This window comes from Apteryx mantelli, chromosome 3, assembly GCF_036417845.1.
Source record: "Apteryx mantelli isolate bAptMan1 chromosome 3, bAptMan1.hap1, whole genome shotgun sequence".
NCBI classification, from domain to species: Eukaryota; Metazoa; Chordata; class Aves; order Apterygiformes; family Apterygidae; genus Apteryx; species Apteryx mantelli.
The window spans coordinates 45,633,982-45,660,269 of NC_089980.1; the positions used below are offsets into that span (position 1 = coordinate 45,633,982).

The 26,288-nt window shown below is 35.7% G+C and overlaps 1 protein-coding gene across 1 annotated transcript in view; it reads right to left on the minus strand.

Moving 5' to 3' along the window:
• Positions 1–26,288, minus strand: part of TTC27 (tetratricopeptide repeat domain 27) — a 145,042-nt gene that overhangs the window by 34,297 nt on the left and 84,457 nt on the right. Inside the window, exons 11-12 of the mRNA XM_067293266.1 lie at positions 6,590–6,685; positions 4,284–4,406 (exon numbers count right to left, since the gene is read on the minus strand). Of these exons, the coding sequence (XP_067149367.1) occupies positions 4,284–4,406; positions 6,590–6,685 (219 nt within the window). The remainder of the gene's footprint in view (positions 1–4,283; positions 4,407–6,589; positions 6,686–26,288) is intronic.

The window sequence follows — 26,288 nt, forward strand, 5'->3', positions numbered from 1 at the left end:
ATTTCAGCACAGAGATAAAACAGGGAATTAAATAAGCAGAAATCTGACCTTTTCTTCATCTCATTAGCTATCGGATCACCCCTCTGGCATGTTACAAACCTTTTTATTACTTAAATCTGTAAAGGCTAATACAAGTGATCGTAACCAGGAATTAAAAATTTGTATTCCTGAAACATTTGTCTTCTACAAAACCAGATAATACTTTAAAACAGGATTTCTCATTTTGCTGCATATTCCTAAGTTCATAGTAGACTATTTTCAAAAATGCACATTTAATCTTTGATAAGAATTTTGCTTCTGCAAAGGGGCAAATCTTGTCTTGAAAACAGAATTCTTATCAAGAAACATTCTCCACTCAGTTGATACAGTGTATATAAAGGAAATATAACCATTAGAGATTTATTTAATTGCTCTTACCCATTAAAGAGATTTTAATTATTAATTGGTATGTTTCATAATTGAAAATTATATCTAAATTAAACAAGCTTTGATAGGAAAAATATCAATAAAAAGCTAACTAAAAATAAAAATTGAAACTTCATAATCCTTGCTGACTGAAACAGTTGCAATTAGAACACCACTGTTTTTCACAGAATGGTCTACACTGAAATGGATGGAAATCAATCTTCTGTTAATAAGACAGCTGATTTAAGCATGAGAAAGATTGAAGCTGTTATCTTGCTTTCTGGACTACTACAGCTGATACAGGAATTAAATAGGCAGTGCTTCATAAAAACCCACAATCATTAAAAAAAGTTCTAGTTTAAGTGACTTTTTCATACTCACTACAGAGACTCTTAGAAACCGACTTTAAGGTTCCTCCTGCATTTGGCTTCCCAACCTTGAACTTTCACTTGCTTGTCCCATCCATGTGTTCCCAGCCTTTTATTTCACCTGTTTCGTAAGAGCCTCTATACAAGCCTCACATATTAAAATGATCTACATATATTAAAATGATCTACAGATTCTATTATACAATAATTCAGTCCTCTGCTAGTTAAAAGAATTTCCTAAAATGCTTTCATCTTTTCTGTTTGGACAGGATTTCCTAGGCTACCAGAGAAGTAGCATGAAGAAGGAGAACAGATGATCATGGAAAAAGGTAGTGAGGGAAAAGGAGAACTCTTAAGTTGTAATTTCATCTTTCTCTATAATTTCATGCATGACCTTGGGCAAGTCATTGACTCTTCCTTCTCAGTTTTGTAGCTACATATAGAGAATGCTTACCTGCTTTCAGAGTGTAGTGGAAATCAATTAAGTTCTTGAACTATCTCACATGCCAATCAGTACAGCACTATACTTGACTTTGCTTCTGAAATTTCCTGAATTTAAAGCTAAGTTTCTGAGTTCTTACTACAATTGTGTTTCCTTGCTCAAAGGTTCTGAGAAATTTGTGGATATTTTCATTCATAAATTTATCTTGTCATGACATGAAAAATAATGTTGTGGAATTTCTGGGTATGTTAGTCTAAAACCAGACTGCATACCATGCTGTTTTCCCTGCTCTAAGGGGATTATGGGGATAGGGATATAGCTGAAAACAGTGTTACAAGACAGAATACCAGGCTGATGCTAAAAGGCAGCTCTCACGAATCCAGCAACGGTCAACAGCTACAGTGCTCTAGAGCTCCTGCAAGGGAGAAAGTCCTCATTTCAATTGGAAGAACTGAAAATTCTTATCTCCAGGTCATTCTTCCTTTTTTTTTCCTCCCCCCTTTATTTTTTTGGGGGGGAGGGGAACAGCAAAGTAGAGCCATTTTTATTATATTTTCTATTTCAGGTGAGGTTAAGAGACATCTTATGCCTTAAACCAGATAAAGCTCTCTGTTGTAAATAATTCTCTGAAGATCTCTGGCTCTCAGTCACAGTTAAAGGAAAAGGGAGAGGGACACAGTAGAGAATCTGACTTTTCAACACCAGTTTTCACTATACACATGGAGATTAGTGCTTGCTTTTCAACAAGTCTGCTAGAGGAATACAAAAAGTATAACACTGGAATCACAAGGACACAGACACTATCAACATACTGTGCATTCAGGTTTTATAATGCTCTTTTTGTTCTGTGCCCTGCTTTGCTCACTGCTTAGCACTGTTACTCTTATGTCAGCTTACAGTTTCTACTAATTATGTTCAGTTTATGAAGCAAATGAGTACAGAGTCGTATCTAATAACAGTAAAAGATCCCCCCACAAATTTATTAAATATTAGTGACATGTTACTCAGCAAAACTTATACTGCTGTATTCCCTCTGTTAAAATTGAGAGAAGTATGTATTTTCCAAGTATGGAGGTTTGCATAGCCATATCTACATGTTCTGTTTCTTTAACAACGCATATTTCAAAAATAGAAGGAACCTATTATTACTCCACCACCAAAATTACACCAGAATCATTGCTTTTTCTGATATCTGGCTTTTTTATTAGGTTTTTCAGTTTTTAAATTATTCTTTTCCATATAAAAGCGGTTGTCAGTGGAAGACATGCAAAACTATTAAAATAGTTTGTTCTTTTAGGCACATACATAGTAAGTTCTTTAATGAGGTCAACATCCACTGAACAACATATTGCACTGGTAGATTTTCATATACTTCTAAAAGAACTACCATGCTTTAAAAAAAATAAAACATTTCTGATGTATACAAACAGTTCAGACTCTGAAAGCCTTCTGATAAGGAGCACAAATATTCACTCCCCTTCGCGAACAGATAAATGTTTCTAATTTTCCAACTTTTTTGATCTGAAGTTAACTTTGTTTCAGCACTACTGCTATTTAGTACTTACAGAGCATTTTCTGTTTTTCAAAGCATAGCACAAACACTCATTCTGAAAGCATTTCTAACCAGTTTCCTGTGTCAGATATCCTGTCCTACTCTCTGAGTGCCATTTTCATAACTCCCTAAGGGCAGTTTGTGAATGTAACTAGGAGAGAATGCATTTCCAGGAAATGGAAAATACTGACCTCTACTTCTCTACTGTACTGAAAGGATTCTGATATTAGCATACCATCCCCAAGGCATGCATAATGTGACACAGAGCTTGGCAGTGAAACCCGTTAGTTTATAATGACCAGAATCTAGGCATTGGTGTATGATAATTAGAAAAAGTATGCAAGAATGAGAAATTTTACATTTTTTCTATTAATTGAAGTTATAGCTCTCTGTTCTGCAAATTTAACTTAGTATAAGCGTAGTCTTTGTGCTTAGGTCTTCATATAGGCATATATACATTCATATATTTAATGACACTAAGATATCAACAAAAAAAAGAACATACTTTTGTCTAAAAGTCAGTACTTATGAAAGCTATGTAAATACTGAATACAAGGTTTGACAGAATAAATTCCTGGGAGATTGCACCAGAAAGAAAACACAGCTGAAGTTACATAGGAATATGCATTGTTTCCAGGTACCATTTTCTAAAATCCTCCTTTCATTGCTCTAGTAGTAACAGCAAAACAACCAACAATAGGAGGGCTGCTACAGTCTGCTACCAGCATTTTTAAACAATTCTGTCATTTATACATAGAATTAGATGATGGCTTTAAATTGTTTTTGCCTGGAGCAAGTCACATGTAGCTTCAGTAGTGTTAAAGAAATGATGAAGAATTTGAGGAAAATATCAGTATAGACTGAACAGAACAGATAAAGCCTTTCAATCTCAAGAAGCCACTAATTATCTCAAATGTTTGATTCTGTAATTTTAGTAGTATGTTAACATTAAGCAATTAAATACAACAAGCACTGATGTTGTTCTGTTGAACGTGTTTATAGAAACTACAGTTAAACAGTTTGAAATCAAGTGGGAATGAAAACAGATTCCCTTCCAGACAGAGTCCTTACCCACGACCTCCGCATCTCCCCATCATGACTGCTACAGCCTTCTGGAAACACCCACACTACACCTTGCTGTGCATCCACAGTTTCTAACTTAATTTTGCTCAGATATTTTCAAGAATCACTATCACCATCTTCTCTCTGAATCTAGACATGAAGTTTTCTCAGTAATTTTTTCAATGTAGCAGTTTTAAGTACCTTCTTGCCTTCCAAGTTATTTTTTATTTAGTCTTCTTTCATTTGCTCATGATCTCAGATCTTTTTTAGCATTCTAGAGGTAATGACAGACTCGTTTGTCATGTGCCCATTCTTCCTATAGGAACTTTCCTCATGGTAGCCCTACAGAAGTGAATGTCATAAGTGAATTGACAGCTCAAGTCAGGCAGTCCTTCCTATTTCAGATCCCATATCAAGACTCATCATCTCAGCTGTGAAAACCAGTTTCTCTTACCTTTCCATGCTGTCCTGCTCTTTCATAGCAGATTACTACATCTTCCCACATTTCCAGCTCCTCAAATATCTGTAAGGCTGAGCTGGTGCACCCCAGCTCAAAGAGTAAGCTTGCAAGCTGACGCTGGAAAGATAAATTCCAGATAATTGAAAATAGTTAGGTACATACTACTCTTTACATTTTTTTAAAGATATTAAGGGCACTTCTGACATCACCAAGATGCATAGAGAATATGAAATTATTCTACTGAAATCTCAAGTTGGAGCCTCAGAAATACATAAATATCTCCAAAAAAATCAATGGAACAATAATTGTTCTGATTTGACTCCAGTTCATGCCAATAACTTATTTTTGAACTAGTTTACAATGGAATACAAAGTAAGCAAACATGCGAAGGATGAATTGACAGAGCCAAACTGCCACTCCTTAAATCAGGTACGTGGCATGTGTGGCTGGATAGGAGTTGTAGCACTATGTTGGGAAAGCTGAGAGTGGGAAACAGAAGCTGAAGGTGGCATTAGTTTCTTCTAGCAATCCTTTGCTGTAGTAATTTGTACCTGGGGAGGTACATCACACACACATGAAGAGAAAGGTTCTGATATGATTTTGCTAGGTACACTCTACCAAGTGTAAATAGCCACTGTCCCAAACAGTCACTGCCAAAGGATGTTAGTTTTTAGTCAAATCAGTGCTGGATTTGAGCTCACGTTCATCTCCTTAGCTGAGTTTTCCTCACAGATAAGCCAGCCGCTTTGTTATTTCAAATTCAGTCTATTATTTCAGCATACTTGTAAAAATAAATGAGTAATTCTTTCCATTTAAACATAAACAAGGTATGTTTTCATGACTTTGAAAAGTTGTCCTTGGTCCTCTGTTTGCTTTTTAAGAGGAGATTAAAATCACATACAGTTTTTCAACTGTAAGGTAAATAAGTTTATCATTTCTTCATGTGAGAAATACACCATTTGGTTTGCAAGAAAAATGGGAGCATACTGTATAAAAGGGCCCCTAATCACGCTTTGATAGCCATACAATGGACCTTGCCAATGGTTTTGCTGATCTTGAATGGATTCCCTGAAGTTCCACGTAGATGTCACAGAGCGCTCTTTATAGGCTTGGGCTCAGGCTCTGTTACAAGGAGTGAGGAGTGACCATACACAAATAGATGCAGTAATCATAAACTTGAGTTGGCTACAGTTCTTTGACAAAAATATGTAATAAACTCTGTGAAAGTCTGTACCAAAGTAATTATTTGTCAGCTTGATATTAATTGCTTAGGAAAAAAAAAATATTTTCCAGCATCTGGAATTAAATCACATTTCTGTTTTATTAAATTTACTCAGAGTCACATTTGGTAAAATTTATATAGGCAATGCCTCTTTATTACTATAACTAGAAGACTGCAGCCATCTTCCATTATAAATCTCTATTTTAGCATTTCTATCTTTGGCTTGGAAAATTGGCTTGGATTGAAAAGTGCCACTCTGACAACTGGAAATGAAAACCACATTTGCTAGTTTTATTGCAAATGCCTGTTGAAAGATTGTGCAGAATAATTTGAAAATGCTAGAAGAAAATATGATTGGTGCACTCAGTTTACAAATCAAAAAGGAATAAAATAACATTAAAAGTAAACAACAGGCATGCCTTTGGAAGTATCTAACATAGACAGTTTTCTTAAGTTGGTTGTTAAATACACCACCATCAGATAAGACTCTAATGTGTAGATTTCTGTTGTAGAAAGTTTATGTTCAAGATAAACAGTATAGTTTGGGAAAAAGTATTTCGTCTACACTATTGAAAAGGCATGTGTCTAGGAAATAAAAAATGTCTCAGCTCCAGGAGTTCTTTAATGTACCTTTGACTCCTGGACATGGTTGCTTTGACCTTGATACACTTCCCGAAAGCAGCTCAAAGTGAATGCTCATTAAAAGATGGAGAAAAATGCAAGTAATAAAAGTAAAACAGTAATAAACAGTAAGAGAGTGGCAGGATTATTTTTACAGGAGGCATGTTGGAAGTTTGAAAGATTTTGTTCATTTTTAAATGAAGGAAAAAGGAAAATAAAGAACAACTGCGCTACAAGCAATTATTTCTGTGTATGACAGAACAAGACTTCTGAAAGCCAAACAGTCTGTAGAATCTGATTTCTTTCCAGAAAAGCTATTGTGGTGTTAGGCTATGTCTTTATTTCTACAGTGTTTCAATGCAAGACCATATTGTACCATCTCAACTTTGGAGTCATACAGTAACAAAAGTAGTGAGAAACAGACTCAAACCAAGTTTCATATGGGGTTGCTTCACACCTGTATGGCCCAACGTGGCGGCACCTGACAACAGTAGAAAATCTTCATGCGCTCCGATACTAAAGTATTTGTATCTTCAAATTGGTCTGCAAGTGCCTGTAAATGCAAAGTGTGTTCTGATTTAGTGAAAAAAATTCAAAATGTTCAGGACTCAGGTATTCATGACATAACACAGAAATTATATTAAAGATAACATGACATGACAGCAAGCTTATACCATAATATGATACAGGTTTTTTTATTAAGATGACAATACCCCACTGTAAGAAAATTTAACAAACATTTATGTAAAAATGCTTTATTACAATTAATAATAAATAAAAAAGCTTTGAAGATATTCAAATTTCTATGTGCACAAAACAGGACTAAGAACCAAATTTAAAATCCAAACCAGCATCAGAAAGAAATGCTCTTAAGAGAAGATTGAAGAGTAAAAATGTGTCAAATGAAGTCATTTGTCTAATGCATTTCAATTCTTTTGCTAGCTTTTCCTGACAAAGATAACACTGATGTGCTTTAAATATGAAATTTCTTATAAAAAAATAAGAGAAAAGACATACAACGCTCTGAGTCATGCTTTGAGAAACACAGTTCTAATATAGAATAAATTGTTATGACAAGTCAATTCAGGCCTTTTTTTGTTTTGGGAGAACTGTGGATGTTCTGAAACTGCTGAACTATTCTGAAACCCTGTGAAAGAGAGTAACAACTTTTGCATAGTAAAAGTGGAGCAATAATTTTTGCTCTGTAAATCCACTATCAAATTAATTAAATTGAAATTTAACAGCAGGAGAAATAAAGTAATAAAGGTAGCTACACCCAGAAAGTCAGTCAGAAAATAAGGAAGAAACTCTTTCAAATACTAGTCGTCAATAAAACTGCACATATAAAATGTAAATAAATGTAAGGCCAGAGACACAAATTAGGAAACATTAAATTACTTGCCTTCATATAATTAATCTGTCCAAGTCTCACATATAATTCAGTCAAAGATTTATAGAAAGAGCTAGGAATATTCCCAGAATTTTCTCAGCATGGAAGATGAATGCAGAAAATACAAAGATTTCCAAACGAAAAGTTGGATACGATCCCTCTCTTTCTCTCTGTCTCTCTCTCTAAATGCAACTATTGGCTACCTACCTAATTTGCATCATGAAAGTAAATAGTATTTGTGTAAAATTAAAATTCAGTTATGTGATTTAAACTGCCAAGCAATTTATAACTGCCATTGACTTTAAATGGGATCTGTTGGGTGCTTCATTCTTTTAATAAGAAAAAAATCACAACAGGTAACAATAATTTAAGCTTTTAAATCCATGCTCAGCCTCCTAATATTAAATATTAATACTTAAAATTTTTAATCTTATTCACATTCTCTTAGAAAATTATCTCCAGAGACCTGTTCCCAGAGATTATCCAGAAACCTACCCCAAGAAATGGCCGAGGTGTATTTATAGGAAAGAAAGGGACAGACTAATAAAATCACATTCCTTTATACAGTTGTGAACAATCCAAAAGGTGTCAGATTCAAATAACATCTTTAAAATAATATTAATTAAAGAGTTTACTTGATTATAAACTATAAAACAAATCATATTCTGTTTTAGTACTGCTGAACTGTTCTAACACTATGCAGAAGCACATTTTTCTATATTCTATTACAACAAAAATTAAATGAAAAATTGTTTAATTCCTCAGGTAATAATTTTACAAGACTAGACAAGATAGTAAATTACAGTGGGAAATTTTGAAAAATAATTGCCCTAAGCCTGAACAAAGCCAGAAAATCCTAAATGTTTCCTGTAAAATAAGTTTTTTGGGAGAATAAAACATGGAAGACAGAAAATGTTTTAACTCAATCAAAATGTTTTATCCTTGTTTTAATTTTTTTTATTTCCCCTGTTCAAAAAGAAAAACTGGAATTTAAAGAAAACAGTTTTTCAAAAGCAAAGTATTTTATTGGAAAGTTTGTAGCCATATCTACTTTCTACTCCTCTTATGTAGAAAAGCCTAATGTAAGTGACATGGAGAATATGACTTTTATCAAGCTGAATTCTCCCCTCTCCTAAAGTAAATACTGTACTCTTTCACAGTTCCAATAAAAAGTAAAAATGTAGGCAGAACATTAGAATGTTAGACATTCCCTGAAAAAAAAAAAAATGCTGATGAACTTAAAAGTTATTAAAATCCATGGTTCATGCACTCTCTCGTATGTTGAAAAAACAGGAAGCTCTGATGGTTCTGCATACTAGTGATGTGTGGAAAGTAAGCTATTAGAAGATTGCTGAATTCTATGTTTCTGAATAACACTCGAAGAAAAAAGAATTAGGTTGTATAGGGGGCGGATAATCAGAATCCTAACCTTATTCCACAGCTAATGACTAAACACAGACTATAAACCAATAAAATGGAAAAGACAACACTACCAAATGAACATTCTTTCACATTAATAATCTTCAGCATAAATACTGTCTCAGGAAAAAAAATCTGTATAAATACAGAATCTTTGCAACATAGTCAAAAGATGTGTATTTGCTTAAGCAGACTCTCAAATTCCTGACTCAGAAGTTCCTAAATAGAACTACGGCACAAGCCAACTAAAATTCACAGCTCTAAGTGATACACAATTTCTTGTATATGCAGCATTTAAATACTACTAAGCTCAATGGATCAAAAGCCCCAACCCTGTAACATACCCTTTCCCAAGGCTTGAGCTGCCGTAGATACCAAGTTACTAAGTCAAAACTAACAGTACAGAGATACACAAATCCAGTCTGGAAACAACAACTATGTAGATGACTGTGATGGAATTTTATATCACAAGCAAAGACTACAGTATAGTCAGATGAAAACAGGAAAAGACAGCTCTAGAAACAAAAATCCCCATCTTATACCGTAGACTTTGGTAAGAAACTACAAAAGCACAGTAGGTAACCTGTGTTTGGGATAAGTATAGCATGTTACTTCAAAAAAGATCACATTAGAGCTTTGTCCACTTTACTAGTCAATCATAAATCACACTCCGCTAGTAATTATCCATGAATTGAGTACATGAGGTTTGTTAAGGGTTGTTTCCTTGTTTCACCTCGGATATCTTTTCCATACATTCATTCCCGTTGCACTTCCCTGCTTTGCCTCTGTGTTCAACATCAAATGTAACATCACGATGGTCTTGATGGTAAAATACTAACTTTCATTTTAAGCCTACCTCAATTTTAATCTCTTTATGATTTTTTATTCTTTTTCTAGAGCTGAAGGAGTTTCAGCTTTTTCTTCTTAGACAAATCTTACCTCTATACTTAGTTTTGGAAAATACTGCTATATTCCTATAGTTTCTGGTCTCTGAGATGGAGCTTTCTTTGCAACATAATCCTATTTAATTTCTCTGTGTACTTATAATAGCCCTTTCAAATTTGTTATTCATCCAATTAGGTCTGATGTCTTTCCCTCAGGGCTTTGTCTCTTTTGTTAAAATGTAATTTTTAGTTAGCTTTTTGCATGAGATAAATAAATGGTAAATCATCTTCATATCCTTTCTATTCTTAATCTCTTTATTCCAGATTAAATTGTTTACTTAGTTTCTCAAAAAATTGCCCCCCGGTATGTAAAACCGCAACCACACACAAGCATTTTTTCCTTCCACTTCATCTGAAGGATCTCCTGATCCAAGCTTATTTAGGGAAAAAAATCCAAACAAACAAACAAAAAAATCAAACCAAGCCTTCTCTTTTCAAGAGATCAAAATATTCACTATTTATCACAAACATCTTGAAAACAGAATCACAGTTTTGTTTGTCTGGCAACTATTTAATTCCACCAGGATCTCTCCCCTCAGTAACACTGAAGATAGGTCTGTCCATATCCAAATTTAACATCGCTGGCCCCAGTAAATCATCTCCCTCAAAGCAGTCGTGATCCATACATAGCATTTTTTCCATGCTATTTCTTTTTACTTCTTCCCAGTTTTTCATATCATCAATACACAATGTCAACGCAACACTTCTCCCTTTACCTATCTTTTCTGACAAGCGCATTTTCACTTTTAATGTTCCAGTCACAATTGTTCCACCATTATTTCTTTCATCTTTGCAACAGTTGCTTTCACATACTGAGCCAGTACTTTTAGCTTGTCTATTTTGTTTTCGAGGCTTCTTCCACTGCTAACCGGACATCCAGCTGCTTCCCAGGGACCACAACCCTGGTAAAACACATTAGTTTTTACTACTTTACTACCTGACTACTTACTGCGCACTTACCAATACTCCTCTCTGCCCCTTCTTGGCCTCCTCTATTCCCTCATGCTCTTTGATGTATCCTGGTACACTTGATGTCCCTCTTTGGTTTGTAGGCAGGAAGATTAGACAAGTCTTTCCTAATCTTCTCTCACTTCTCAGTCTAGAGGATCTTGTCAGCCTGCCACAGTCAATCCCCAGTTAGTAGCTCTGGAGCTCCAGTGCAACCATCAACTGAAGGCTCCTTTTTACCTGAATGCTCCCAACTGCCATAAACCACAGTGTTTCTCTGTCACCTAATCCTGAGCAACATGCTGACTGTGGCATTATCTTGTCTCGCTTTTGCCCTCCTTCTCTAGCAACTCTAAAATGCCCCACTTCTTAAAGATTTTTCCCAAACTTACCACAGGTTAACTTGATTTATAGCACAGGAAAATCGGTACTGTCATACATTTCAGTCTTTCCCACTCTTGCCATGGTCCAGCATGTACTACTCATCTTGCATCTTAATTCCCAACAGACAGATTCATAGAGGAGAATGAACGGAAAAGTGCTTTTCAGTCTTGCCTAATAAGGAAACTCCAAACACTTAGGGCTACCTTTTCAAGATGTTTTTGTGATTCTCAGACCTTTTTTCTTCAATTTCTTCTTAGGTATGAAGGTTCCTTCCCAAAATTGCACACATCAGCCTGACCTCTCCATGCTCTGCCTAGCCAGGTATTGTCATTTTCCTTGCCCTGCCTCTGTTCCTGCCCATTGCCTCTGAATGTTTTATAACCAAGTCAATCTCACTGTTCTACTGCTCTTATATTCTAGCTGCTCCCTTAGCTCCATGCTTCTTCCAGTAATTCTCCTGCCAGCCATATGCCCTACAGCTAGGTTTATTTGGCAGATGTCAGAAAATCTTTAGCAATTTAGCCTCCTTAACGTTCTCCTCCTTTATATCATAAAAACATCAAGCTTCATCATCTGACTATTGGTTACAGTTCTTTCATAAACTTTGCCACACAATACTTCACACAAATTAATTTTAACATACTGAAAAGTGGTGAAAATACCAAACTTCTATATCCATCCGTATACTTTCCCCTGTTCTGGTCCACTTCCAGTGCTGATTCACTCAACATCATCATTTACCCGTTACAGGAGAAAAAGTATTAACCCTCCCCCAATTACTCATTTAATCCATCTTCTCCTTTTGGTGACTGGCTGTCTTGCCTTTCAGCCTTCTCCTGCGGCCACTCTTCACCCTTTGCTTAGGCTTAGGAGTTAACTGTATACTAGCAGCTACCATAAACAGGAAGCTTCCCCTTGAGAGCTCCAGTGGCAAGTATCTCACACTCACAAAACACAAATAGCAGACATGGTAAATAAGATGCAAATGAGCAACCAAGATGAATAAAAACCTATCGATCCTTAAAGAACAAACCCTATTCTTTCCTCACCAAATGTCAACACCAATACAAATTTCCCCTGTTATTGCTCTGCTTACTGGGCTCAGGAAATTCCCAAACATATAGCTGAACACCTTCCATTCTAACCTCCCATTTGACAAAAGTGTACTAGGAGTACACCAAAAATTAAATGTATTCTCAAGAAAGGTAGAAGGAAGGCCTTGCAAAAAATACATATGAAACTGAAACAGTACATCAGTATGACATTAACATAGGTTTTAAAAATTAACAGATAATGCAGGTTTTACCAAAGGCTGACTTTGGGCATCTGTCTTTACTTATACAACCTACACACCTTTTAAGCGCTGGAGTGTGGATACCAGTTTTGGGACTGCCTGGGTGGTCTTGACTTACCTGTCAGGCACCTAAGTGCCAGACTACACAAAGGCACACTTGGAATTGTTCGGCTGCCTGCAAAGAGATTTGACATAGCGAATTTCCCTGGGAAAAGGTGTTTGGAGACCATGGGGGATAAGAATTAAAAATGTATCTGTAGTGAAAATGCTCCTGCTATCTCATTTCATTATTACTATGGCTCCTAAGAATGTGGCAGGTATATGGCCCAAACTGAACTGGGCTTGCCTATGTTATTTACTCAGGAAACAAGAGGAAAGCTTCGTAAAGGTAACAGCAACTCCATGTATAACTCTGTGGGTTATACAATTATAAAGTTCATACTTTATTCAGAAAGCTTATTTTACAAATTACAGACAAACAGACACATTCGTCACCAAAAGCTCCCGGGTTCCTCACCACAGCACTTTGTCACCCAGAAAACATGTTTCTACTGCTCAGTGCTTATGAAACAAGACTTGGGCTTTTTTTAAGCTTATACAACAAGAAGCCCTTGTGCACCCTGTAATGTTTACAAAGACTTCCATAAAACTGCCAGAGGTTCACTGTTAAATTAATCCATGCAACCAAACACAACTTTCATTGAACTTAAAACCTAACTTTAAATGCACCTTTACTTTTTTGGGGAACAATATTAAAATAACATAAAAGCTACATATACATATATAAAAGCTACATAAAAGCTTCAAAAATTTAAAAGGTTCTATTATTTTTAAACATCCTCTGCCAAATTATCCTAACAATAAAGCCTGAAAAACTCTGGACAAGAGCGAGCTATAATCAAAGTTAATTTGGGATGTGTTATGACAGTAAGTGTCTCAACCTTGTTCCACAAGAGTGGAACCAGTAATATATAAATACAGAATTACTAATGAAGGCTGTATACTCCACTGGAAAAAAAAAATTCAAATAATCACTGTCTAATATTAAAAAAAAAATCATGCACATTAGAAAGTAGATGACAAATACAGAGAAAATACAATTAAGGTTTTCTGTATGGTCTTTCACATGAAATCAGATATTCCAAGTTTTTCTAATGTACTGTTAGATATTTTAGTGGCTTGCGGATATGGAATTAGATTTTGAGTTACATTCTTTTTTTAAGCTTTAAAAAAAAAGCTTTAACTGTAACTTCGAAAAGGCAAAAAATTATATTTACAATCCAGACAACATCAGCTTGTTGCATCAGCTCTTTGTCAACAAAAGTGCTCCAGTAATAAGGCCACTGGGACAGAGATAACCAAACCTCTAAAAGTCAATAATGGTCAAAATACTTAATCTTGCAATGAAGCCATGCCAGAAATTATGAAGCCATAAAAATATTTTTCATATAGCAATCAATGAAGTTTAAATTTTATTTAGTGGGAAAGAATAATTTTTGGTTGATAACACAGAGATATAATGCGGAATTAACAAAAACTGTCTAGATTTGTCTAAACTTCTTGGATATGGAGACTATGACCAAACAATGATTGCCTTATTTATTGCCAATTTTATCACTAGCTAAAAAGACATAAAAAGTATATTCTGATGTACTATTACTCACAACCATTATTCAGAACAGCATTTTGAACAGACAGGAATTTGTTGCTCGCAAACTAAAATGACTTAAAGGAAATCATGGGCTATCCTTTTTAAAAGTTCACAGATTTAAAATGATATTTTTCTGTTAAATGATGAAAATCTCTGAAGAGTCAAGAACTAAAGCATCCAAAACACAAAACAAAAGCTATTAACCAAGGATGTATTTCAACATCAAGAAAGAACCCTCCTCTTCATTTACTGAATTTTCAAAGGGGAATGTATGACTTTACAATCTCAAGGAAAATTTATTACAATGATCAGTTATAAATTATGAGTGATTCATGTAAACTTGAAGACCGTTTCTTACATTGTGCAGAGATGGCAAGAGGACGATGACTACTGGTCAAATGGTGTGCGTATTTAAACCAACTGGAGCACAATGTACCACATTTCTCCCTAAGAACTAGCAGTCCAACAGTTGGTTTAAAATTTGTTAAAATTAAATTTTAAATGTTTTCTAGCACTGCCTGCCTACTTTGTATAGCAAACGAATGATTACAGGGGCAATCTGAAAACACAAGGACTGCACAGATGTCAGGATACTTCATGGAGAGAAACTACCAAGGCAATGCAATTCTAGAACTAGAAAAATAAACAGCACTTGAGACAAGGTTCAACTGAAACATCCAAGGAGGATTGCGGCTGCAGGTTTAAGGCTTTCAAGGCATTTGCATTGGAAGTAATGCTTTAACAAGTGCCTCACCCAAGATTTTGATAAGAACTTCTTGATTGCACAATCACTGTATTTAAATAATTTCAATCTTTAGAATTTGAGGTTACTTGCTTTTTTAAGAAGTCACAAGGAAACAGCCCCAGTTTCCAGCAGCCTCACACAGACAGAAGAAAAAAGGCTGATTTCCTTTAATTCAGATGTAAATAAGACCTGTTCTATGCGTATTTTTTCAAAGTAGTGTAACCCCTTTCTATATAGCAGGCTGTGATTCCCCAGCTTCTGTGTGTGTTTGCGCGTGTCTGTGTCTCCATGTGCATGCATTTGTGTTTTGTTTTTAAACCTAGATTGGATCCAGAAGTCTCCTTGATCTGAAAAGAGAAGAGGCCTTCTTTTACTGGATTCTGCACTAGCCACCCTGTAGCAATTTAAGTGGCCTATTTTTATGGATTCTTCAGTTAAGATGGTCCATCTCCCAAGAGCATAAGTGCCCATAATATCAAGTATGCATTAAATCTTTGTTAAAAGTCTTTTAAAAGCGTTTGTTTTATGGCTTGCCCTCTGCTGTCTCACATTTCTTTCTCTCCCTAAACAGCTCAAGAAACTCAGTATCAGTTACTCTTCAGTCAGATATAGCCATATGCAAATACTTAAGTGTTTAAAATTTAAAGTTCTGCTGTATTAATAATGCACAACATATCTTTCACACACATTCGAAAGAGAAAGATACTGTATTCTGCAACGATTTATGTAGAAGGTATCTGATTTCGTAACTTTATCACTTCTTTTAAAATTTATTTTAATACTGAAAAGCTACTCATGATTTAGCATGTAATTACATGTTTTATAAAATGTTTTTTCCTACAAATATTAGAACAGACTATAAAACAACAGTGAAAACTTCCTGCACTGTCTCAAATATTCACACACTGATTGGACAGAGTCTGTGCAACAGTCACAGTTCTGACAGTGACACAAAATCAGTGCTCAGTGATAAACACATACACACAAACAGTTTCTCTCTCTCTTTTTTTTTTTAAATCAGATTTGGGCTTATTTCTGCATGTAGCAGTTTGCTGGAATACAGAATATTTTTGCCTGTGTTCTTTCCTAGCCTAATGCTTGGTCTCTGCCTGCCATCTGTCTGGTCTGTTTTCTCCTATCCACGCACTCTGTCACATGCCAATCAGCTTAAGGCTTTTCAGACAGCAGAGAACGTTGGCCAGGTACATACTGGTTAAGCAGAAATGCCCTGGCATACCTCCAGAATAACACCTAAGCCATAAATGGTTTTGCCTTCTTGATAGTCAGCACTGTTAATAAATATGTTCTCTCAAGCGTGTAGGGAACTATTAGCAGGATCTGATGAAAGCTCAGGTTGAGGACATGCCTGTGCTGGCTCAGAGGGACACTGAACCCAACAGAGACATGGCTACTCCACTTTCTGTTTCCTGGGCTGAGAGGAATGCCAAGATAGGCTTTTGCAGGACAGCCCTCTCTGTGGTATTGGCATATGGGTTTAATTTAGTTGTTCAGTGCCTGACATCAACCTAAGTAATACAGCATTCTCGCTAAGAGAGATTATGCCGAGACATTTTTTCTAAAATGTTTTAGGTTTGACGCATTTAAGGCTTCTATGGCTATTCCCTTTACCTAAAGGCATGAGCAAATAAACGTTTTTAACAAGGGCTATGTCTATACTTTAGCAAAGAAGAAACTTGCTTGTAATCTATGATACAGATCTGATTGATCTTATGCCAGATACCATTTATTCCTTTGTACTGTGATCTTTTCCCCCTCCATGTCAGGCATTACAATAAAGTGATACACAGAATAAATTATGTCAAACATTTGTGTTTTCTAATGCATAACAGGTATATTTTTTGAGCGACTTGGTTCATCCTCAGCAAAGCCACAAACAGAAGGAGATAGACAAGCTGATCCCTTTATTTTAATAACATTTAAATGTAGTATTTCATTGTTAGCTTATGTATGATACTCAAAAAAAAAAAAAAGCCTCTATGACACATTTAATCTATTCTGTATTCAAACGGGAACACACTGTTCAGGGAAGATAATCTATGGGAAACAACCTGTACTTTTTCTATCACTGTAAGACTTGAGTTTACCCACCATATACTCTGCATATTTGCATTTTGTTTACTGTATGTTTATTTTGTTTTTGTTTACTGTAAACTGTACAATAGTATAAGTAACACAAAAACATGACAAGTCATTTGTCCATAATAAGCAGAAAAAGCCTCATCCAAATTTGATCACAAAACATATTACAACTCTTGAGAAAAAATGCTTATGCTTGGCAAAAAAGTTTTAATTAGAACTTCAGAATGAGATGGTTATTTCTAAAGAATTTAACAACAAGACTTAAAATAAAATAAAACAACTAATTCCAGAGGAAAAGTTAAGACCATGTTATTGATTGCAAACATGTAAACATTTTCAGCTTCTTTCCACCTGAGATAGAGACTGGATGGGATGCTGCTACACAAATTGAAATCTTGGGAAAAAACTACAATACAAAACAAAATGCTTTGTCTTCAGGTAATGCAATAAGGTTTTTAACCATCAATCATACCAAGCATAATTCTTTCATGTTACCAACAGTATATGCTGTCCTTAGATGCCTGTAAGGAGGAGAAGAAGATATTATATCTAATCTTATCTAGATACGTGTAACCGGAATCTACAGATATTCAGCTGAACTAAGCAGTAATAGCTCCTTTGTGGTATTAGAAATAGCCAACGCTTTTTTTTTTTTTACCAGCAAAATGGTAAAATTTTCTTTTGCTGAAATCCGTTTTTTAAATATTTTCATTCAGTTGTAAATGTCAAGAACATCTTTTGTTACTTTGATGAAGGGAGTGGAGGATGAGAAGAAAGGAAAGACAAGTTCAGTTTCTGTTGTCTTGCATTTGATTTGAATGTCTAAGATAGCATCTTGGGACACCCACTGTTTTCTGCTGTTACCAAAAAAACCAAACCAAACCAAAATAAAACCCCACACCTAAAACCAAAACCCAAAACCTAAAGCCAAACAAACACCCCCCCCCAAAAAAAACAAAAAACATTTTCCGAAGAATAGCTTCCCTAAACAGTGAAACCTTGACTGATACCCAGTAGTTTCTGTTGAAAAATTACTTGGCAGGAAACACACATTCTTCCAGTAGCTGAGCCTGACCCAGCAACCGTACAGTATATGATGGTAAGTACATTAGAAATATGACACATGGGCAAAGTGTTCAAACTTTAGCTGTCCCAAAGAAAGGGAATCACATACAAAGAAGTCTGTTTTCAATATACATATTTTCTTGAAAGACATCCAGTCCAGCTCTTCACATGTTCCTGGAAAGCTTTCTATACGTTAGGGAAAACCAAACAAAACCCCTATCATTCTCTGTTAATGATCTATCTACTTACCAAAAGAAAAAAAAAAAAAGGCATCTTCAGCAATAATTGGATGAAAAATATCAGTTTGATTTCAAGTACAAAATGAAAATATTCTAAATGCATTACATATTGTATGCCTGATTGGAAGTACATTCAAAGAGAAGCCCATCAAGCTCCTCAAAAGATTCAGTTCTCCTTTATCAAAGAAGCAGGAACTTATAGAAACACAACTGCTCCCAAAATCACACAACAGTTTTGGGCACTGTCAGAATATCCAAAGGAAAATATATCTGTATTCAAAACAGTCAGTCTGGTATATAACCAACTAAAAAACAAAACCAAATTTGAATTCAGCAGGAAGGAGTTTTATGGTCTGTGCTGGCCACTCAAGCAAACAGGTTGGGGGGCAGAGGCTGGATAAAAGTAGATCTTCCTCTCCTTCACAGCACAGCAACTAAACACGCGGTTTATTGATAATATTGAGATTGAAATCCTTGCCCAACAAAACAGCGGCAGCTGAACCAAAACAGCCATGAGGACAACACACACATCCTTCAGTCTATTCACAACCTTCTAATTAATTACAGTAATGAGCCATAAGTTCCAGTGGCACCAGTTTCATGCTGGAGTCTTTTTTTGCTGAAGACCTTCAGGAGGCAGCGCACTGCTGCCAGAGGCAATGACACCCGTTCTCTCTGCTGCTCCTTTTACTCCAGAAACTCTAAACCAGGCCAGAGGGAGGAGGCTGAAAGGCAAATGAAGCCACCACCAGCAGCATCTTTCCAGCTACCATGTAGTAGGGAGGGAGGAACGTGGGTGCATGAGACTGCTGGGCCCCGGCAGCTCACCTAGCCCTCAGCCTGCGCCCTGGGAGGGAGGACCGGGGCGAGGAAGGCACATTTCAGACCAGATGAGTTATCCCGGCAAAATGCAGGTTGAGAGCTCCTGAAATACTTTAAGACTGCACTATAATTTGGCATTTTATAACTTAAGTGCCTGAGCTTAGAATGTTAGTAGGAGCCTTTTTTTTGTGCACAAATTTTATACAGGGAAAAATGGACAAAAGCACAAGATGAAGAGTTCTGTGGTGGAATCATTTACGACATGTTTCTATTTCTAGGCAACTTCAATGTTTGCACAAATCTGCATCTGGAAAAATGGGCAGGTATAGCACAGAAATGTGTATAATAGCCACAAACAATATTATTTATACCATTTAAAATCTAGTTCAGGCACATGAGGTCACCTAGCTTACAAAAATGGCTGCACATCTGTCAAAACGTCCAAGTCTTATCACAAAAGCTCAGTGCTATTATTTACAATATTCAGACAGTTAGAAAGCAATACTGTGAAGAAACTGGATAACTGCAAAAGCATATGGAAACAATGAAAAGAGCCAATATCATATCATCATATAACTCTCCATATACCAATCCAAATGATCATCTGAATCAATGGTCCTTAAATCGGTTTGGAAACTTCAGAAGCCAAATATATTCCTAAATTCATAACTATAACTGGAACAGAGCAAGTACTAAATGAGTTGAGTTAGGCCAGCAAACAGTTCTTCAGTCAGAAGCTACATCCAGCCCACACCACTGCAAAGTCTGTCTCCAATAAAATTGTTTCCAATCAACTGATTCTTTACAGACGACATTCCCAAAATTTCCTAACTCTGGAGGTGTAGAAACCACATACAGTTACTAGATTTTTTTTTTTTTCTTTTCATATAGCCCAGCCTTCCCCTGTAACTTCCTAGAGTGCTAGACCTTTGGCATACTGGAAATTTTCTTCTGGTAGAAGTATTTATTTAAAAAAAGCAGTTATCACTCTCTACTACAGCATCATGGTTACAAGCTAATTTCAAAGAATGGATATTTGCATTTTTGTTCTCAGATTCATATATGATATAATAATCTGGAAGAAGAAAAATAAGTTTTTCCATCATTAATTACATAATAGTCCATTTTTTTCTATTTTCTTCATCTTTTCTATAAGCACTTTTATTCTTCACTGTTTCTAAACCTACCTCACAAAGGTCTGTCACCAATTCAATTACCTTTCTTACAAATCTGTACACCCCACTTACTGTGAATCAATACTCTCTGGGTCAATGATTATAAATCCATGAGGCTTACGCTTCATCAGTTTTGTTGCTGAAACTCATCTACCCAAATCTTACTTCTAACTGGTGTTCAAGAACTAAATTGCTTAACACAGTCTCTGTGATTGTCTGTGGTGTCGACCCACACAAGAAAAGTGAAATGCTTCTGATATAATGTTCTAAGACTCTACCCTAATTTGGCTATGGATCAACTTTCTTGCCCCTATTCTTATATTTGAGAGGAATTTTTTTCAGTTTTTGTCAGATTTTCTACTGAGGAGGATCTCCTTTAACAATGAGTGCATGGTTTCTGTTAAAATCACAGCTTGCATGCTGATCTGAGGAAATAAAATCTTTTTTATTCTATCAGAAGAAAAAATGCCTTACTGATTGCTTACTGCTTTTTCTTTCTCTGTTGAGTGGGTATATAAGGGCAAAAACAAAGACCACTAATTACTGGGGTTTACAAAGTTAGTTCTAACTTTTTATCTATTTCAACTTTTGCAAGTATTATACCACCTCATTTCCATAGTCTTTCACTTTAAACACTTCAAAAACTAAAACCAGTCTCCAGCCTCTCATTTCCTGCAATGGTTAAAGTAGCACTAAAATACCTCCTAATGGAAAAAAAATCCAGAACAATGCTGGATCTGTTTCAAAATATTAAAAAACAAAACAAAAAACACCTACAATACCATTTGCCTCACTGTTATTGTACTTATTCCCCAGTAATTGCTTCCATAGGTCTAAGCTTTGTTTCAGTAAATAAGCAGGCCCTATCAACTACATGTAAGACTATCAGTTAGTCTTTTAAGACTAAGCGTGGCAGCTTCTGCTCAGTAGAAATACTCCAACTGAATTCATCCTCTTCATTTTGAGGGACAGTTTATTGTGGCCCTGGCACTTCTCAAACTACAATAGCGTACCCACTTCTCGTCAGCCTCCAAAACCCATTCAATTTGGCAGGCTTTGCAGGGGGAAGATTGAGGGTATGCTCCTTCGAGAAAATTGTGGGAGGGCAAGGACAACTGCTTCATTTTTATTTAACTGACATAATTTCTTACCCGTAAAAAAAAAGGTCACCACTATTGAATTATCATTGCAAAACTATCATTATCAGTGCATCTTATACTTGCTCCACATATTTCTATTATTCTTGAAAGCTATTAAAATCAAGAACAATTCTTAATTCATCCTCTTCATCCTAAGTTGTCTTTTAAAAGATATTTTATGAAGTAAATAGTTTCCATATTTTTAACTGACTACTCACCTAATCAATTTTAAAATTTAAATGTTAGAGAATGATGAATGGCATTTCCGACATCCTAAATAAGAAAAGTTATACTCATCATTTGTTTTAAGATTCTTTTAGATAGCAATGGAAACACCATCAGCAAAAAGAGCAAATACACATTATTATATCAATTAAATAAAAGTATATGCTTTGTAACTAGAAATTTGTTTTGCATTTACAACTTTCTCCTTTCTTATAGATAGCTTAGAAATGCATGGGTTGTGATTACACCATGTTACAAGACATTAAAATTAGAAGATCTCAGCTTTTCACACTTAATTTTATAGACCAAACAACAAAAACATGTGTTCTTGTTTTATCAGCTCCCAAGGAGTTTCTCAACTCTGAATGAACTAGGTATTGCACTAAATAGGAAAACATGCTTTTGCACCTGCATGACAGTCTACAGCTGTTGAGGCCAGGTTCACCACTTCAACGTGCTCTTGTTCAAGGCACTTTGCCAGTGATTTTCACCAGATCATGGATCTGATTGTCTTTAAATTTAAAGCACCAAAACATGCTGCTGGTATATTAATTTAGATTATTAAGTGTAGGTTTAATAAATTTTATAATAAAATATCTAAAAATTAATTGGATTGACCGATTTTCCTCTACCCTAGCTTGAGATGCAACTGTGTGATTGCTGAGACTTTTAAAAGTTGTTTTATAGGTAATGACTGCATCATCAACAGAGATATTGAATGTATAAAGATATTAACATTTTTTAAGTATTCAGCATTGAACTGATTCAGCTAAATTCACAATTTTAAATAATTGTTCTACAGACTTCCTACTGCATAAAAAAATAGATTTTTTTAAAACACTTCTTGTTCGCCTTAGTTCAGAAAACTGGACTGAGCATTTGGTTAAGTTATACTTGTTTCTACTGCCTACCTTTAGTAGACCTTCCATCTGTGATGTTTTTCAGTCTCTAATTCTATGGCCTACAAATTAAAGCTGTTTCTTATTTTCTCCTTTAAATGGTGGAAACTAGAAAGCTACTGTTTATGCAGTATTTCCAAGATCTTTCCTTTGTGATATTCTGGTAATTTATTCTACCCCACTCCCATTACTACTCTGTTCTTAGGCGGACAAATTAATTATTCTCTTTAAATCTGTCCCGTAAATATCCCCTATATGTTTAAGCAAGAAAATCACCCAAAGTTATTGACATCCTAATAACTTCAAATTTCAAAGTTCTTCAGGAAGAGACTACCTCTTGAAACTAAGGTATTGGTTTCACCTACACATACACTTTGATGGCAGGCAAGCCGGAACGTGAAAACTTTGTCAGACATCTCCACAAAAGTGGTGGCTAGAACTGAGAGGGCCGGACTAACCATAAGACTTCTTGTTTTTGCGTGGCTCCAGACCATGTGATGAACCTTTAAGATACAGGCAGGTATTGATAGCTCTACGGGGAAGTAGGCTGGGGCAGGAGTTATCAATCAGGATGTTGGAACCACGCATGTCTCTGTTCAGGGCACATGGTGTGGAGGAGGCTAGGAGTGCCAAACACCTGTTTTTCTAAGATGACCCAGGTAGTAGATTCTTGCTATGAATGTCTCTGTTACATCAGGCCACAGATCCCTACAGGTGTATATCACTTTAAAAGCAATATAGCCAACTAATTAAGAAATAAATATTAGCTTCTGTTGTCAATGTCATTTTACTAAAAAAAAGCTTGAATTTCATTATAATAGGGCTTGCAACTGGGTGGGGAGGAAAGCAGACCAGAGGAAATGAGTCCAACAATCCCAAATTAAATCTAAAGCATTTAGTTCTCAAAAGTAACACAAAAGAAGTCAAGGTCATAAGTAGAAGATAACCGGATTCATGCATGTCTGATGCAATATTTCCTTTCTATTTCAAACAGAGAGCCAAGCAGTGTACCAGACAATCTAGAGCACCTCCTATACTTACCATTTGGAATATTTTTGTTGTAGTCAAATACCACCACCTAAAGCAGCATGGTAAAACAAATAAGGCATCTAAATTGCACAACAGCATAACTGACTATCAAAATGATAAGCTGCTTGTTCCGGACAAATATTGAGCCTGAAGTTACTGATTGCCAGTATTTAGGATATGGATTTCAATATTATAAACTATCAATGACTTAGGCCTCAGGATAAATGCACTTACAGAGCACAAAAGCTTTAGAAATGTGTTATTTATATATTTATGCTATTTGTATTTATTTGTTACTTATTTTAGTGTTCCTTATATGAAATATTATTTTACACTTATTAGAGATATGTACATTACCCTTATCAGAGGGGTGGGGTTATTTGAACTTTTCTTTTTGCCCTAGAGAAAAAAGCTGTTTCATCTGTCAGTTATTTTATTTATTTTTGTGATGTATCAGAAGGCACAAGTAGAGGTTCCCCTAAAGTCTCTAGAAGCAGCTAGATTTATAAGCTCATTTGCCAAGAATGGATTTAAAATCAGACCCTTCCTTTTCTGTTGCAAAACCAAGGATATCGATATCATCCGTCAATTTACCAGGAGAGTGCTACATGTAAAATTAGTCCAAATATAGGTTAGATCATTTGGCTTTTGGCTAAAGAAAGACACATATGCCTGATACAATTGTACGTGGGGAAACTCACCCATGCAGGATGGGAAATTTTAAGTGCATCTTGCATAGCCCCCTAGTTGCAGCTAGTTAGTTAACTTTGCTATTGCCATTGGTGAAACAGCAGTTACACAAAACTTAGCAAAAGGTGCAAAACCTACAGGGGAGCTGCATATACTTTGAAATTGTAAGTCTGCACTAAATTCCAAGCTGTTGTGACTCTACTGCTTTTAGATCCCTAATCAGCTTCCTCTGGGGGAATGCAGAATTGCAGTGAATGCTGAAAAATATATCCAAAGACTTCTTGCACCAGGTTTTGCTTTCAGTTCTTTACTAATGAGGAAAGTCAAGAGAAGGGCAGAGAGAGAAATAAAAAGAGTGGAAGCTGTTACTTAAGTTAGAGATTAATTACAATATAGGATGCACAGACAACTGCCTTAACAAATAAGGGAGAGTGTGTTTTGAAATACTTGGCATTTGCAATGGACAGTGTGGCTCAATAAATTTAATCTGCCAATATTGGGCTATTTCAGATCATGTTTTGTTAGCTCACCTGAGAATACATATCTCCAGATCTGCATGGATATTTATGGGTCAACAGCTATAAAGAGGGATCTACTCCAATTTAGCAATAGGTGGGAATAGTGTGTGCTCCATGCCTTGCGTCTGGTCTGACTACATATGGAATATGGAACTTGATTATTTTAATTGTTTAGTTCTGTTCAAGTTAACCTTGCAATGTTCACTCTTTCTAGTGTAAAGCTGGGACAGAAAGATGTGCATGTTACGTTCTGGAATCTGCGGATATTCATATTTTTCTTCGTAATTCGCTATCATCACTTTGTCTATGCAAAAAGCGTAATATTGCTGTTCATGTAGCTTAAGGATTCTCCTATCTGACATTGGGACTCCCAGTACCATCATTCTAATTGTCAGGACACAGAGTGAAGAGACTCTTAAAGGGAGGAAGGTAAAAACCTTCAGAGCTAAGATTCAAATGGCAACATTTGAAAAAATAGGAAGCTTATTTTTGGCTGCTCTTTAGAAAGTGTATTACACTAGGAGTGTAACAGCTCTGATACTGAACATAATTCTCAAATGAGCAAAGAGGCTTGTACTTTAAAAGTACTAGCTAAGAAAATATGAAGAAACTGTAGCCCATAAAGAATGGCTACATTCTTTTCTGGACACTGCCTAATAGTCCCGATCCAAATTGGCAAATAAAACAGTGCAGTAGAAAATTCCTAAGCAGAAAGCAGTACCTGGAAGACCATGCTATTCAATATTCTCTTTTTCCTAAGCAGTACGAAAGCGCTTCAGTTATTCCTGAAGAATCCTTGGCAGAGTGGATCTCTGGTTTTTTTGAGCAAAAGCCATAATTGCATACTGGAAGAAAAACAGATGGAGCCAAGAACCATGTTAATTATTTTGAAGTGTGTTAATGAGTTCAGTGTATCACCAGAATCACTTGTGTCATGTAACATCTTCTGTCAAATCTATCATCCACTTAAGCAAAATGAAATATGTCCTGGAAATGCATGTCTTGAGACTGAAATCATTAACTATCACCAAGAAGTCACTCTCCTTTGTGATTGATTTCTGAAGTAACAAGGTTTATTTCAAGGGTTCTGGGGACCTTATGATCTTGTGTGGAACTCATCAAGTAAAGATTCTGAGACACCTGGCATTTCTCCTCTTTTTAAAAACTTCTTGGAACATGTTCTAATAATAAATACAATTAATAATAGATGAGAACTATTAGGATATCAATGGAAAATCTCTACAGGTTAGAAGAGAAGGTGTTTCTTCTACTTACTATCCCCTCCTGAAGACAGTGATTTAAATCTCAGTTCCCGAGATCCCAGGAACTTTTCAATAAAACTTCCAAATTCATCTAAGACATCTCAGAGCCAAATTTATAAGTGAATCATTTTTCCCATCCTTCATCCTCAATCTCATCCAATACACACTTTAAAAGCAACTATTAAAATCTTATTTAATGTACTCTTAGGGTACAAGAG